We start from the raw sequence: 15,725 nt of genomic DNA on the forward strand, positions 1-15,725 counted from the left end.
CTGCACTCTTTACAGTGTCAGCCGAGTGTTCTGCAAATAGTGGTTGTGGGGAGAGGAGGACAGTGAGTCATGTGGGACATTCATGCATATCAAAGCATGCTAAAACTTTTATCAGCTGGACGCCAGAGCCTCCTTTGTTGCCTTCAATAGAGAGTGGTTTAGACAAGAAAACAACCTTTCCTAAATCACAGTGGCGTTGCTCAAAGCTTTGTTTTGTAAGATTTAGGGGGAGGGGAGAGGCTGCAAGGGAGGTATATACGATGATGCGGAAAGAAGCCATACAAAACGAGAAAGGGAGAGAATCAACAGGCAGCCGAGCATGAAGAAGAAGGCCGGTGGTTCAGGAAAAAGCCAAGCATGCTACGGAGTCGGCGGTAGTGTTTTTGGGGTCGCTAGATTTAGTTAGCGTGTAGCGTAAGTGCCTCCAGGAAAGATTACACGTTAACTTTTATTTTTTCCTGTCTGGCCCATTAAGAGGGATTAAAATAACTTTGATATCTGCACACGTTATCAACTTAATATGACATGCCCACCGCATATTACAGGTTTTAGAAAATGTTTTAAATTTACAACATGCTAGCCTCGGTAATTACATGTTCCAAAATGGCATTGGAAGCATAGGCTCTGTCTTGGCGTCTCTACAAAGCCCCACAAAGGGGCGGGAGAAAGGAAAATAAGTTGAGGCCTATGTTTTGTGTGTGGGTTTCACAGAATTGTGCAGTTGGCAAACTCTCTCTATAGGCTTGTGTTTCAGGCAAACACGATCAGATTCTCTCATGGTCTGTGTCCTTAAGCATTATGCCCAACAGCATATCGAGCTTTAAATACAGATGATGGCTTTACCTTAATGCTTCGGGTCGACTACGTGTAGCATATTCTTTTGCCGCTCGTCCCTGTATTGGCTCCACAAAGCCCAGCATGGAGAGCTTAGAGGCTTACAGTGTTCTTTATATCTGCAGAGTAAACAAGTCCCTCTGCTGGTCCGTTGTTCTCTGGCGTTGATTTTTCATTAGAGTGTAAGCCAGACTGTTCGTCCTCGCTCTCTCCAAAAAAAAAAGACCCATGCCCAGTGCCTGTGAGCTGATCTCTCCCGTTTCTGTTTTGGCATTTAGCAGGATCTGCTACTCAAAGATCATGTAGAGATTCCCTTCTGTGCACTGGTATTGAGGATCTGTGTGCATATCCCCATGTATTATGTGTCTGTGAGGGAAGATTAATTGATTAATTAACGTACGTGATTTGGTATTCTCCGTACTTCGGTGCACAGACAATATATCCGCTCTTGAAAGGCTTGACTTGACTCTCGGGTAGTTTTGCCTGGTCGCTTTCGAAACGGCTACCTGGTTTTAAAGAGGGTGAGCATTTTTTTTCCGTTATCTGGTTAATGGCGTTCTCTTGGTAGTTAATTACTTTTACGCTGTTCGGCCGTTCAGGAGATTGAACAACATTATCTGTAGCACCATTGATAGGGGTTTTCCGTGTATTTATATGTCAGGTGGTGGCAGTTAAACATAATAAGCTCTTGCATGCTAACTCTTTTCTTTCCTCTGGGATGGGAGGAAAAGGAATTAGAATGAAAAGAAAGAGCTGTGGTGTGGGCACATGCAACCTTTACAAAACAACCCCTTCCACATTAATTTGAGGGCCCCTCCCCCTCCTCTTTCAGCTGACAACAGCATGGCCTTTTTAAGATCGAGCCGTCTTTACCTGATTGTGCTATTTGCCCTTTGGTGGCGGATTCCATCGAACTTTAGATGAATATAAAAGATAAAGAAACCTCAGGGACGTTTTTTACCGGGCCTATTGAGTAACGTGTACCATATTCACTTCCTATTGGGCCCGAGGCCAGCATCTTATTGTGTTCGAGTGGAAATAAATATCGCAGGTAAGGCCATGTACAGCCAGGCTACCTCAGCCGGCTTTCATACGTGGTTTTAATCTGCACAGTTGAACGGACACCTGGCTGGTTAAAGAGTGGGACATTTTAATGGTTTGGAACCACAATACAACCGCAGTTGTGGTGCTACTCTCGGCTTACAGCAACGCCTTCCCTCTGCTTAAAAAAAAAGGAAAAGCACATACTCTCACACACACACAAGTGGAGCAGTGTTGAGGTGATCCAACCAAAAGCAATGGTAGCCAAATAGGAAATGGATACTACCTCCAACAACTTCCTGCCATTTCCTGTGATTTTGAAGCAAGACAATTGGAAGCCATTTCAAAGGTTATGGAAGGAGGATGTGAAAGCAACCTTTTCTGTCCACTGCTCTTTACCACATGGCTTATGCAGGCTACTGCCGTGGCAGCAAAATGGACTAACAGAAACATGACTGACTCATTTACTTGACTATTTACCAAGCCCACCTGTTCCCTTTCCTACCCTACACTTGTTTTTCATAAGGACTGACCACTAAGAAACAGCTGAAGCCATATATCAGCGTGTGGGAAGGGAGAACAGGTTGCAGTCAGTGGTTTCGGGGGTGTTTAAGTGTCTATCAAAGCCTCTAGTCATGTATTAAATAACAATATAAGTCTATTGCGGTGAGCTTATTACACATCCACATGTGTATGAAATATAAATACAATTATCTAGGCTTTTTCTGAAAGGCTTGGCAGATACAATGCGTTCACCTATTCTGGCTTGAAGAAGAATCTTCTTATGTTCCACTCTCAGCCAGATTGTGTCTTTAATGCATTTGCCGCAACCCTCAAAGTCTTTTCCACAGTGTGTTTGCAGTGATTGAGGGGCCGTACTTTAAGCCTTGTTGCTGACACGGCAACTTAGAAAAAAGGGGGGTGGGAGGTGTGGGGGACAGGGAATCGAATAGAGTTAGTTTTGATTGGTTGGGCTGGTACAATGGAAGTTGGCTCGTGTTTTTCGTTTCCTTTATTTTATCATTTGCGGTTGTAAATTATTTTCATTCATTTTATTTCATTGCACCTTCGCCTCAAACTCACTGTCAGGTATAGACAATTATTTTTTATGTGGAAATCTTTCATAAATGGAATGGAGTTTAATTCAGATTTTTTTATAGCTGTGCCTTTTATGCACATATGACACCAAATTATACGGTCAAATCGAAGAAAAACAGGATGGTCTTCTCAAGGTCTTTTTCGGTGGTCCAGTAAATTCCTTTTTGGGCTGTAACTACAAGTAAAAGCTACATAAATAAGCTTACTTCACCTACATGAGAGTTTCACACCCCTAGTATAGAATAGCTTTGACATTTACACATCTATCCATCAATTGCATAATAAGCATTTCAACGATGAAAACATGCAAAATAAATCTAATTGTACAACATGCATTGGACAACACACAAACACTCAAACAACAACTTTTCTTACTTACACTTCCCTTGAAGAGCTGAGTTCACAAGCACATATTATCAATAATGAAATTTGTCAGAAGGAATACTAGGAGCTATCATGCATGAGCTGGTCTGCCTCACAGTCCCAGAGCTTCCAATTATCCATCTCTGTGCACACCAAGACCTCAGTACTATTGGAAAGCCCAATCAGTCACAGATAGATAGGCTGCTGATGAACGTAATTACAGGTGCTGTCAAGCAAATTACATTTATGATTATTCAAATTCTTACCGATATGCTTACGTCTTTTGATTTTGGTTCTTGATTGGCCTGGTGCTTTTTCGCAGCGACATTCTATTAGCCTACGCCGTTGGAGCACGCTGGTGTAAAGTGTACAGACTTTCTGAAGTTCTTCAGAAAGGTTTTCATTAAAAAGAAACATGTTATGCCAGATGGCTTTCAATTTATTGTCAACTTAGCTCTTGGGTTAGAAAAAAACCCCACAGTGTACAGAATCTGTTCAACTCAGATTCTGTTAAAATCTATAAACGGAGAAAGGCTGTTTAATTCAAGTGTGACCGAAAATGACTTTTCTGGGTCTCCAGAGCTTTTTCGGTGTGTGAAGTATTGCCTTTCCCTCCCAGTGAATATCTCATGGTCAGAGGACCATCAGTGGCTCTCACTTAGCAACCTTGCTGAGATTCCATTATGACAGAGGGAACAAACAAGCTCCTGTGTGAAATGTACCAGCGCCTTCCCCCGACTGCTGAGCTAAGCGGCCGTCCAAACAGCTTGAAGCCTCGGAAGAATGTTGAAGCCTCGCTAGGCCGTACGAATTTGGCATTTTTCAAAGCAATCTATTCTACGACTGCAGACTGGAAGAGGACAACTTGTTGACAAAATATTAGTCTGGTCGTAATCACCTTGTTATAAAAATATTAATGTGTGTGCTCAGCATGAGACACAGAAAAAACGATGAAATGTTTTTTATGATTTATTTCCCTTCCCATAAAAGAGTGTACTCAACGGAGCAGCAAACACAACAACAACAACAACAAAAACAAACAAGCATTAAGCAGCGGTGGGTAAATGTCTCTAGGCGCTATGGTGGTGAAGAAAAGCCTTTGCCGCCAAAGCAGCCAGCTACACCCCCCCTCCTCCCACCCTCCACCCCCTCCCTCTCTCCCATTGTCTGGACCCACGGCTAAATGCGTGTAGTGCGTAAATCTGCGTGTCACTCTCAAGACTGCTAATCACGGTGGTAATGCCCGGGTTCCAGCCGGCCTAGCAAGCGCTCTGGACTCCCCTAGGCATCCATTTTGGAGCGGCGGTTCCAGATGAAGGACGCGCCACTGCTCGTTCACTGTTGTTTTTCTCCCCCTCTCAAAACAGAGCGGGTATAATTACTGTCGGGCCAGCTCAGCCCACGCCTCAGGACGGGAACGTTTTTCGCCTGTGTGTCTTTGTGTGTGTCCATGTGTGTGTGTGTCGAGCTAAGGGTTGTGGGTTGGAACTGCAGGCTTCTTGGTGAGCCTTGGCGCTACCAACCGATTCTGTGTTTTTTTCTTCTTGAACTTTGAGGTAGAGCTGGAGAAGTATGCAACATTAGCTGCAGCAAAAACGGCACACAAAGGCTATTTCAAGTAGGGAAATGCACTTTTCTAAAGGACACGTCAAAGGGGTTATTTAGGAGTAAATGTATTAGCAGACAGACAGTGTTATAAGTCTCTTATGCTTTGAAAAGGGATTAATAAGTATGTGAAACATAAAAAAAACTACTTTCACCCATATCACTGGCTTTTTGTCACATAATTTGTTCTAGAAGAGAAGGGTACAGTACAAACGTACCTTACGCTGTTACTCTTGATCATGTTCCATAGGCAGCTAAAGGAAAGGGAGAGAAAAGCAGCAAGAATGAGACCCCATTGGCTCATTTGCTGTGTATGGAGAGGACTATTTCAAGAGCAGATCGTTGTGGCTTGCTATTCTGGTTCCAGGCATATGTGCCATTGATGGTTTTGGGCTTCGGAAATCCTTTGCTTTATGCTAATCAGGCGCAGTGTGGCAGGCAGACGGCTCTACTGTGGCTGTATTTGGCACGTGGACCCTATACTAAACGTCCCTGCAAGGCTGCAATTACACAGGGAGTGAGGACACAATGCTGCTTATAATGTAGCCATGTAGCAGTTGCCTTTATTTTCTTTTGCCTGTTTGTTCAGTTGAGTCGAGTTGGTTCGGTTGAATCAGATTAGCATAGAACTCAAGTCTCGTCTGTTTTATTTTTTGCTTTGGCCCGGGCTCTATTGAACGGAGTTCCAACTGTTTGGCGCTACAATACACCCCTCTCACTGCTTGTAAACACTCCAGTGTGCCTGACAAAAATACAAATGATTTATCTAAACTCAACGCTGAGTCGATTGGCTCTGGCATGTTACTGTGACTCAGATCACAGAGCGAAATGGAAAAACTGCCTTCAGTTTCACTGCAACTTCCATACAAAATTACCTTGATGGTGCCAGCGTTGGGTGGTGTCTTCTAACCGTCGCCAATGGTCAAATGATGCCTCGGCCACCCACTGGGATTTTTTTGCATTTTCTCATCATGTTGCCTTTCTTTTCCAGGCCCTCAGCAGAGAGCACACTTGTGCAATTCAAGTGTTTGTTGAAGGCGCCGTTGTGTCTCTGCTTGCCATCATAACCCTGTCCGATATCTGTGTTGTGAAACACAGCATCACTTCCTGTGCCACTGTCGTTGTTGTTTCCTGCTCTCCAGTGCAGACCCTCCGTCTCATTTTGAATAATGGTTGTATTTATCCCAGAGCAAAACTATCAGCGATCAATTATTTGACCACTTGTCATGGTGTACATCCGAGGTTAGCTTTTTTGGCCGGGAAGGGCAGAGATTCAACAATAGAGGTTAGCATCCGGGCCTCGTGGGTGTGTTTTCGCATTGATTCAGCTTGGGGAAGGCCATCAAAGCAGAGCGCTGATCAGCTTCAGCACCTCTGGTGAGCTTCAGGAAGCAGGAGGGGATGAGCGCAGGAGCCCCATGCGGCTGTTTGCCCCATTAAACCCCCCTCTCCCTGACCCCGGTTGGTGGACCTCTGTGATATTTCACACACAGGAGACAAGGCTCCCTGGCGGGAGGCTGTCTGGGCCTGTAGGTCGATCAAACTTAGAGGAGGGCCCACCGGGACACAGGTCGGCCACCATGAGGCTCCGGCAGGTCATCTTGTCTGCTTCTAAAGGTCTCTCCGTAGTAACTTACACGGTTTACATAGTATGACCCAGAGCACGCTTGTAGGCACGGTGGGAATGAGGAACCAGTGTTTTTTTTTTTTTTTTTTTTGTGATTTGATTTCTTTGAGGAAAAATTACAATTACTGGTTATAGCGGCCTCTAAATGGTACTGGGGAGGCAGAGCACGCAATGTGCTCGTGACTTAATTAGAAGAGCAGTTAACTTTTCTTCACCTCCATTAATTGCATTGTTGAAAATGTCTTTCACGACTGCACCCTTTTAATTAGCCAGATTAAATATGAAGATGAAGAAAAAGAAGATGAAGAAATGCTAAACGCGTGATCAATGATTTTCTTTGTTTGTTTTTGTTTCAACAGGTCTGGTGACGACTACTTCAAGGAAGCTGGACCGGGAGCAGCAGGATGAACACATTCTTGAGGTAAGTGCACTGTTTAGTCTGGCCTCCCACTCTATAATAAAAAACAGGAGACAGCCCGTCTTGTTTGGCTAAAAAGCGCGGAGCGCCAGGTCTTAATACCATCCTCAAGGTTGGCCGCCACAGCCCACAACTTCAACACACACGAAGAATGCAGACCTAACTTTCAGCCACTGTTGTTGACTCAGTGCCGGATAAGTCTAGTTGTACTGTGGAGGGTGTGTGTGTGTGTGGGGGGGGGTATTTATTTACTTATCAAGTTAATCTGATATCCGGAGACAGTTGGAGGAGGTGGGGCAGTGGGAGAGATCCCGGTGAACGTGCCTTTGTACTTCCCCACTCTTCCGTGTCTGGCCGCGGAACAAGCCGTGGCAGGAAGGTGCTATCAACCACGGGGGCCACGGTCTTAACATGTGGATTTTTAATTGAGCCTGGCTCCGATCTCCCTCGATACCTCCCCCCAACCCCCCTTCCCCACAAATCCGCTCCCTTTCCCCACCTCGCCCTCTTTTGTAGGCTCCCCCAGCCAGCGTGGGTTCAGACACTGGGATCTCTTCCCCTCTTCAATGGGGGAAGAGATGAAGTGGAGCCGATACAAGGCCTTTTAATTATGGTGCAGCGACTTAAAGTTCATTGGATGGTGCAGCGACTTATAGTTCATTGGATGGCGATTAATGCTGATGCATCCTTTTTCCAGACAGCCTCTGCATTTCATTCTTAAATCGGTACAGTGTGAGCAGTAATTGGATCCTGAAACCGAGCGTTAGATCATCCTCCGAGATGAAGATGATATTTTATTGTCGACTCGTCCCCGTTCCCGAGGATTGAGTGTTAAGGAGTTGCGACAAAAGCCCAGCGAAAAAAATCTCTCTATACAGAACTCATAGGGTTTGTTTGAGGACCAAACTGGCTAACAAATGGTGAGCAGACGGGGAAATATTTCCCAGACCGGAGAAGGGTTACCCCTCCCACATTCTTGGCAGTTTGTTATGTCTGAGGAATTATTCATGCCAACCTGTGGTTCAACGCTGCTGTAATGCATCGAAGTCGACGCCTGAGTCGTGTTGGTGAATCCCGTGCATATGAGCGAAGAACAAAGCATGACATGGTTGTTTGCCCACCGTTTCCTGAATCAGAATTCTTAATGAAGGCTGGAGTTAATGAAGGCTTGCGATGAGCTTCAGGACATCCATTACCCACTTAAAAGCACGCAAATGAGCTCTTTAGTATTTAGCTATTTTTGCATTGCATTTCTGTGCCGTTTAGGCAAATTATTTTGATTAAATAGAATAACGTCCGGGTCACTTATTTGTTCGTAGTGTGTGATTAATAAGGCTGGTTAAAAGTAGCTTACTTGTGACACACATGGCTACAATGTGGACACAACTTCAGCGGAGCCTCGTATCCATGGAAACTCTGGAAGTGTTTGCAGTGTTGGGAACTTTTAGTGGTAATCTAGCAGGAAACACTTTATTGGAACAGATCTCCTTGTAGGTGGAAGGCCCACGCATTCCGACACAAGCCCCCCCCCCCTCCTCACTTACACACCCATGCGCACATGCATGTGTGGAATTCACACCCTGTGCAAATCAAGGTGAAATTAGCGTTAATAATGACATTTTTTGCACAAACACTGTGTTGTTCAGGATGAGTAATTTAATAAATAAAGAAGGACCCAAATGGTCTGGCCATGTGGAACATGTGGAGCAATTAGAGAGGGGGCTGTGTCAGCATTGTTTGAGCCTGATGCCAGGAGGAGGTGAGGAGACTTTTAGGATCGTGAATGACGTGATGGATGGGGGTTGGTAGCGGGGGCGTGTGTTTCACTGAGTGTGTGTTTTTGGGTGTGTGCTTCAGTGTGTGTTTAGGGGTTTCAGTGTGTGTATGTGGGTTTCAGAGTGTGTGTGTGTGTGTGTGTGTGTGTGTGTGTGTGTGTGTGTGTGTGTGTGTGTGTGTGTGTGTGTGTGTGTGTGTGTGTGTGTGTGTGTGTGTGTGTGTGTGTGTGTGTTGGAAGTGGGGGGAGCAAAGTAAACTCGGCAAGCTCTGGCCAGCTCTGCTTCAGTGGCGGTGTGTGTGATCCTGGTGTCTGAGGTGGGGGAGGGTAATCAACAGGAAGGGGGGATATGTCAGGGCATGTCCAGTGGACAGGCCTGGGAAGAGAAGGAAAGAAACAGAGTGGGGAATAACGAAAGAACAAGGGCATTGTGTGATTGGAAAAAAAGGAAAATTAGCCAAATGCTGGGGAATCAAAGCTGTCAAACCCTTTTGCTTGCAGTTGCACAAACACACTTTGTATTAATTGCATTTTGGAATGTCTTGTGTTTTCATCTGTGTAACGTCCTCAATAAAAGAGGGCTACTATCAGCAGATTTAGTTTTAAGGTTAAGCTTTTTTTTAGGAGTTTGCGTTTCACAAATTACTATCTAGGGAAGCTCCACAACAAAAACAATCAGGAATAGCCCTCAAAATGAACCACAATGTAAACATTTACCTAACCACAGAGCAGAACCAGCCAGATGTGCTGTCTTGCTCAGGTGGTGCCCCTACTGGTGACCACGCCACATGACACCCACTTTCCAACAACACATTCAAATAATAATACTCATACCAATAGATTGCAATTAATGCATTGTATTGTTTAAATATAATCCACGTTGTGCTACAGAGGAGACAGATGGTTATAATGGGAATGCACATCAGACTACACAGAAAAACAGTGACATGTCACCTACTCAGAGAGACCCACCGTTGGTTCACATCATTGAATTAATTCTGCTCAGGCAGCTGCAAATCTTGATGGGGGAAACAAAAATGCCCCAACAAAAACACATTATTCCCGTAATTGAAACTATGGCACCAAATGGTGTGTAACTGGTCAAAGACTGCTAAGTGTTTTCCCCAGCGCCGAGCAGATGGTTTGAAATGGCTCTTTGGCATTTTTTCTGGATCTGTGTTTTTTTGCAGGTTTAAATTTGAATTCACACCTGACGCCTTTCTTCCAGTCAAATGATACAGGGCCCTCGGTGTGCCCCCTGTGAGGCAGGAGGGAAAGTAGTGCGTATGTGTGTGTGTGTGTGTGTGTGTGTGTGTGTGTGTGTGTGTGTGTGTGTGTGTGTGTGTGTGTGTGTGTGTGTGTGTGTGTGTGTGTGTGTGTGTGTGTGTGTGTGTGTGTGTGTGTGTGTGTGTTTGTGTAGGTCAGCCGATGCTGGGGTTTCATCAAGTTCTCTCAGCTGTGCGCTTCTAATAATGGAAAAGCAGTCCCGAATTTCAACCTTTACCCTCTGAATCGCATGAAGATGTCGCAAAGCATAAATTCTTGTGGCACATTCTCAACCTTTTTTCAAAATGTATTCTGTGTACATAAACTTGGTTTCCTAAGCAATTATCACATGATAACACTGGCTGTATTTGCAGTGTATCATCAATTCACTGGGTGGGTATTGTTCATTATAAATATATTCAGTTCAATAATTGTTCATGCTGCTTGTAGTCGCACAGGATTATCTTCTCTTATAAATGCAAATCATCAGATACGTTGACACTATCTCCTTAATTTAACTCTACGGTCCCCCACTCCCCCAACCACCACGGACTGCATAATCACACAACGCATTGGAATCACCCATATACATTTTTTATATTCATATAACTACCTCATAACTTACTTTAACCACATTGTGCATATTCTGTCCACATACCATGGCTTAGATGCCTATGCTTTTCTGTTGCTCACTTTTTGGCTGCTATTCTTCATTTCACATACTTTATTGCTCTTTGTTTTACACACCGACAGAGAGAGAGATCTTATTTGGTCTTTATCTGCGCATCTGGGCAGCGTGTGGCTCCGGAGGTAGAGCGGGTTGACTGGTAATGGGAAGGTTGCTAGTTCGATCCCCAACCCCTCCTAGCTGAGTGTCAAGGTTTCCCTGAGCAAGACACCTTACCCTAACTGCTCCCGACAAGCTGGCATGGATGACACCGCTATCGATGTGAGAATGTGTGCATGAATGGGTGATTGTTAGGCAATATTATAAAGCACTTTGTCTGGCTACTGGTTAGAAAAGTGCTACATAAATGCAGTCCATTTACCATTCAGTGTTCGCTGTTGCTGCAGCCCCACCTGCATTTCACCTCTGGGGGTGGATCCATAACACATTCTCTATCCATCCGTCCGCCAGGTGACCATCAGCGACCACGGCGTGCCGGCCAAGTCCACCACGGCGCGCGTCATTGTACGCGTGCTGGACGAAAACGACAACCGGCCCCAGTTCCTGGAGAAGATCTACAAGATCAAGCTGCCTGAGCGCGAGCGGGCGGATAGGGAGCGGGTCACCAAGCGAGACCCCGTGTACCGGGTGGTGGCCCTGGACCGCGACACCGGCCCCAACGCCGAGATCTCCTACAGCATCGAGGACGGCGACGAGCGCGGCAAGTTCTTCATCGAGCCCAAGACGGGCGCCGTCTCCTCCAAGAAGTTCTCGTCAGCCGGAGAGTACGACATCCTCACCGTGAGTGCCATCCCCTACACGCCCACACGCACGGCCACACGTGCAAAGACACGCCGCCGGCCGCGGTTCACGCCTGGCTTTCACAGGTGCACCGCAGGGGGGTGGGGGGGGGGATACCTTACACCTCTTGCCCGATCTGCTGACGTTTCCCTGACAGGAAAAGGTGTTTTAGATAAGCGAGGGTGTGCGAGAGACGCGAACGCAGGCCTAGGGGGACGAGCAAAGGCCTGACAGTGCGGTTTTTATTTTTGCTTTTACTATTCTGAGGAATGAGAACCTGATGAGTGATGACCACCAAAGCTGTGACTTTAGTTGGATTCGCTTGCCATTATCGCTCACAGGTTTATTTCGGATATTTGAAAAACATGAAATGTGTGCGTCCTGGTGTGGAATGTTGTCCTTCTCTCAATGTCTCTCTTTATCTGCGTCTTTCTCTCTCTCTCTCTCTCTCTGTCTCTCTCTCTCTCTCTCTCTCTCTCTCTCTCATTCCTAATAAAGAACTTCCAACACATCCCTGTGTGTCTGTGTCTCTCCCTCAGATCAAGGCGGTGGACAACGGGCGTCCACAGAAGTCGGCCACGTGCCGCCTCCACATCGAGTGGATCCCCAAGCCGCTGGTCTCAGAGGACGCGGCCCCCCTGGCCTTCGAGGAGAGCCCCTACTCCTTCTCCGTGATGGAAAGCGACCCCGTCTCTCACATGGTCGGCGTCATCGTCACCGAGTCCTCTGACGTTGACGTGTGGTTCGAGATCACAGGTATTGTGTTGTTTACGTGTTTTGTGTGTGTGTGTGTATGTGTGGCGAGCTCTTTATGCATGCACATCTCGAGGGCAGCACTAATGATATTCAAGCACCGGAATTGGGTGTGTGAGCCTGTTAGGATATTTTATTTACTGCAAACTAGCCCCTAGATTTGAGCAAATGGAGTATGCGCTAAGGAGTGCTAATTGTGCCGGTGAAGAGTGTTGCGTTGAAACCGATCCAACAAACACTTAATATGCTGCTGAGCTTGGATTCAGGGTGAATCTTAACCTTCTCTACTTACCTCTCTATGTTTCTGACTAACAGTTTCTTCTCTTCTCCTTCTCCTCTGTGTCCGCTGCCACGTTTCTCCTTTCTTCTCCCTTCTCTTTTTCTTTTATTCTGGAATATTCCTCTATGGTTTGATTTTCTTTACAAGACGACCTAGAGGATTCTGGGATGTTTTACATCCTTCAGATGGCTTGTGACCACAACTGTACAGCGGAAGGTATCTGCTGAGATCTCCTCGTGGCTGTGTTGTGTTGTGGTGATCCACTCCTTTCTCAACCGTGTGTGTGTGTGTGTGTGTTTGTGTGTTGGTGAAATGTGCTGTGCCACCATATTTATGTTACTCACCAGACCTGTGATATAACCATCATAACAGCATTTGCATTTATTTAACCGAGCGTATGAATCTTTACACTAGGCTATTTTGATGTATTTATTTCAAATTTTCTTTTGATGACTACTAATTCGTTCAAGTATTATCGCGGCTTTTAGCTATAAATGGTCACATCAATGACTGGGTGATGTAACTAGTTTTCAATGTTTTCTCTTCTTTCTGATAAACTGCAACCTTCAGTAAGTAACACTTAGAAGGTTCACAGTCCTAATAAATATTATTTTACGTGTATAGATTGAGCTGAAGGCTATTTCAATACTTACTTTTTAAGAATATAAGCTTGCATAACACTTTTCATATTTTTTTACATAAGAGTTCACGACATCTCATTTTTACCATATCCGTAAATATCGTCGTCATTTTGTAACAGTATAACCTGAAACCTAAATCCACAGACACCAATACGTTGATGCCTGTAGATGCCCCCCCTCCCTCCCCATCCTTCCTATCCTGTGTATGCCCTACCCTTGCCCTTTGTATTGCACCAGGTGATGATGTAACACTAATTCGATACCCATCTCCACTGTGCTTTTTTCAAAAAAAAAAAAAAACGGACGTCTCCACAGGTGGTAATTATGACAGCCGTTTTGAAGTGCACAAGGCCAGCGGAACGCTGATTGTGGCGCGGCCCCTCGACGCTGAGCAGAAATCAAATTACAACCTGACAGTGGAGGCCACCGACGGGACGCGAACTGTCAGCACCCAGGTAATTGAAAGACTAATAAAACTGTTGGGAAACTGATGAGGGACCTGTCACAGTTGTGTTGTTCCCGCGTCAAATACAACAAAGTCAATGGAAAGATCGTTTCCCCCCCCCCGCCCCGCCCCTACGTGGACAGCTGCATCTAGACCGGCCCCAGCATCGATGTGGACGTAGTTGTTGAAAGGAATGGTGAATGAGTGTTAGGGTATCAAATCTCATATAACTACACACATAGCTTTGTAAAAAGCGCTGTGTAACTTTCACAAAAGATGTGAAAGTTAACTTTTTTTTACTCTGTGAAGGTATTGGCAGTTTCTATTCCAGGGCTGGTTGCTTTTGCTATTTATTTCTCTTTTATGTGTGAAAAACACTATCGAGATTATTTCTAGCTCGGCCTTTAGCGTACCGTGAAACATTTAACAGAATGTACTCTTACAGTCTGTTCTGCGATTTGCATGTGAAAGGAGAGAGAAGGACGTTTCTACATTTGCTGCCATGCTTAAAACTGTGGTACAATGCTTTACTTGTCTGCCACCTCTGTGCTGCAAAGCATTTTTTTCTTTTTGTCTTCTTTGGCGGGGAGCTCCAGAAATCTTCCATTGTCTCATTCCTGAAGGAGGTCTAGCATGGCGGATGGTGCCATCGAGCTCAGATTTTTTTGATGAGCACATTCCTTTTGTCTGCCTCCTCCTCCTCTCTGCCACTCCTCCTCCTTGTTGAAAACCATTTTGAACGCTTGCCTTTCTGCATTTTGCTCCGGGAGTTACAGTACACAATACAGAGTTTGTCATCGCAATATTTGTCTTCTGATCACGGATAAAACCATAAATCCCCCGGAGAAAGGGAAAACCCGACCATGGGGTCGCATAAAAAGCATTGTCTCACGCCAGGAATTCACTGCAAGCAATCAAAAGGTTTGGGCATGCAGGCCCTGGTTTGTCTGTGCGTATCTCTGTTGTGAACACATAGCTCACATAACTCCTCCTTAGATGTCTGCATCGGTCACGGTAGACTGGGTCATAGGGGATACCGGCATTCAAAATTGTTTGGTCCCCCCCCGTTCCTCAAAGGGGCGGCTTCAGAGAGCCGTAGCCTTAGACTGGATCTATTTGTTGTCACTCCCTATGAATAAGGGCTTTCATCATCTGGCTGTGCCGCTCTGCCCTGCCCCCCGCTGAAGAAGCACGGCCCCCTAAGTGACGCTTTACAGCATACCCGCGGACGTGTTGCACCTCTAGTTAGGCGGAGGGTCTTCAACATGTTTAGAGGCCCCGCTTCCCCTCCTCTATTTACAGTGCCACTGAAACCTCTCTCCCTCCCCTCGATGCCTCCTGCAGAGCAACCCCTTGTGTAGCAGATATTCCTAGAAAGGCTGTAAATAGCACGGTCTCCGACGACGTTCTACAGTCAAAATTAATTATGCTCAAAGGTTAGCCCAGTCAATATATTTGCATCTTTAGTGTTTCTTCCACGCCGCTACCTCTTGACAACGTGAACTTTTATCCAGCAAATAATGGGAAATTACATAACGTAGTTAGCATCGGCATCGACATGGGGTTCAAACAAGCATTCTTCTGTCGGCGCCCGTGTCCATCATGATCAAGGCTTCTGCAGCGTCCAATTAGCCATACAAGTCCGTCATTCACAGGGCCGCTACTTGAATTCAGCGTTTGGTTTTCCGCCTTCATTAATTTTGGATGCAATTCCCCAGTGATCCGATGTCATTATAGATTCATGAAAGGCCTTGCTTCAATCAATAGATTGGAAAATCCAACTTTAAGGAGCATGAGGTTTGCCATCCACATGTGAGGTTTGTTTTGCACCTGGTAGCATGGGCTAACAGTAAACAATGAGGGTACTGTCTTCAGTCTCCAACATCTGGCTCGCTGTAATTAGACCCCGCTTTCTATTCAGCAGATGATTGCACTTCATCATCTGTTCAAGGTTACTGGGGAGACTGCTCCCAACATATTGTCCCCATTGATGAAGAGTTTTCAATTATAATCCTCGATCAATGGCATTTGTTAGCGGTGGAGCAATTTTCAAAGCATGTGCAAACCTAAAAAAAAAAATATGAAATTGAATCCCATTAAGGAAAAACTCTT

General features: G+C 45.4%; 1 protein-coding gene across 5 annotated transcripts in view; it reads left to right on the forward strand.

The window, feature by feature from the left end:
• The window catches only part of fat1a (FAT atypical cadherin 1a), a 72,770-nt gene that overhangs the window by 21,783 nt on the left and 35,262 nt on the right, over window positions 1-15,725 (forward strand). For all 5 annotated transcript variants that reach the window (XM_056586418.1, XM_056586421.1, XM_056586420.1 and 2 more), the window contains exons 4-7: window positions 6,928-6,989; window positions 11,165-11,494; window positions 12,034-12,250; window positions 13,484-13,623. In XM_056586418.1, the coding sequence (XP_056442393.1) occupies window positions 6,928-6,989; window positions 11,165-11,494; window positions 12,034-12,250; window positions 13,484-13,623 (749 nt within the window). The remainder of the gene's footprint in view (window positions 1-6,927; window positions 6,990-11,164; window positions 11,495-12,033; window positions 12,251-13,483; window positions 13,624-15,725) is intronic.

This window comes from Gadus chalcogrammus, chromosome 3 (genome assembly GCF_026213295.1).
Source record: "Gadus chalcogrammus isolate NIFS_2021 chromosome 3, NIFS_Gcha_1.0, whole genome shotgun sequence".
In the NCBI taxonomy this organism is placed as follows: domain Eukaryota; kingdom Metazoa; phylum Chordata; class Actinopteri; order Gadiformes; family Gadidae; genus Gadus; species Gadus chalcogrammus.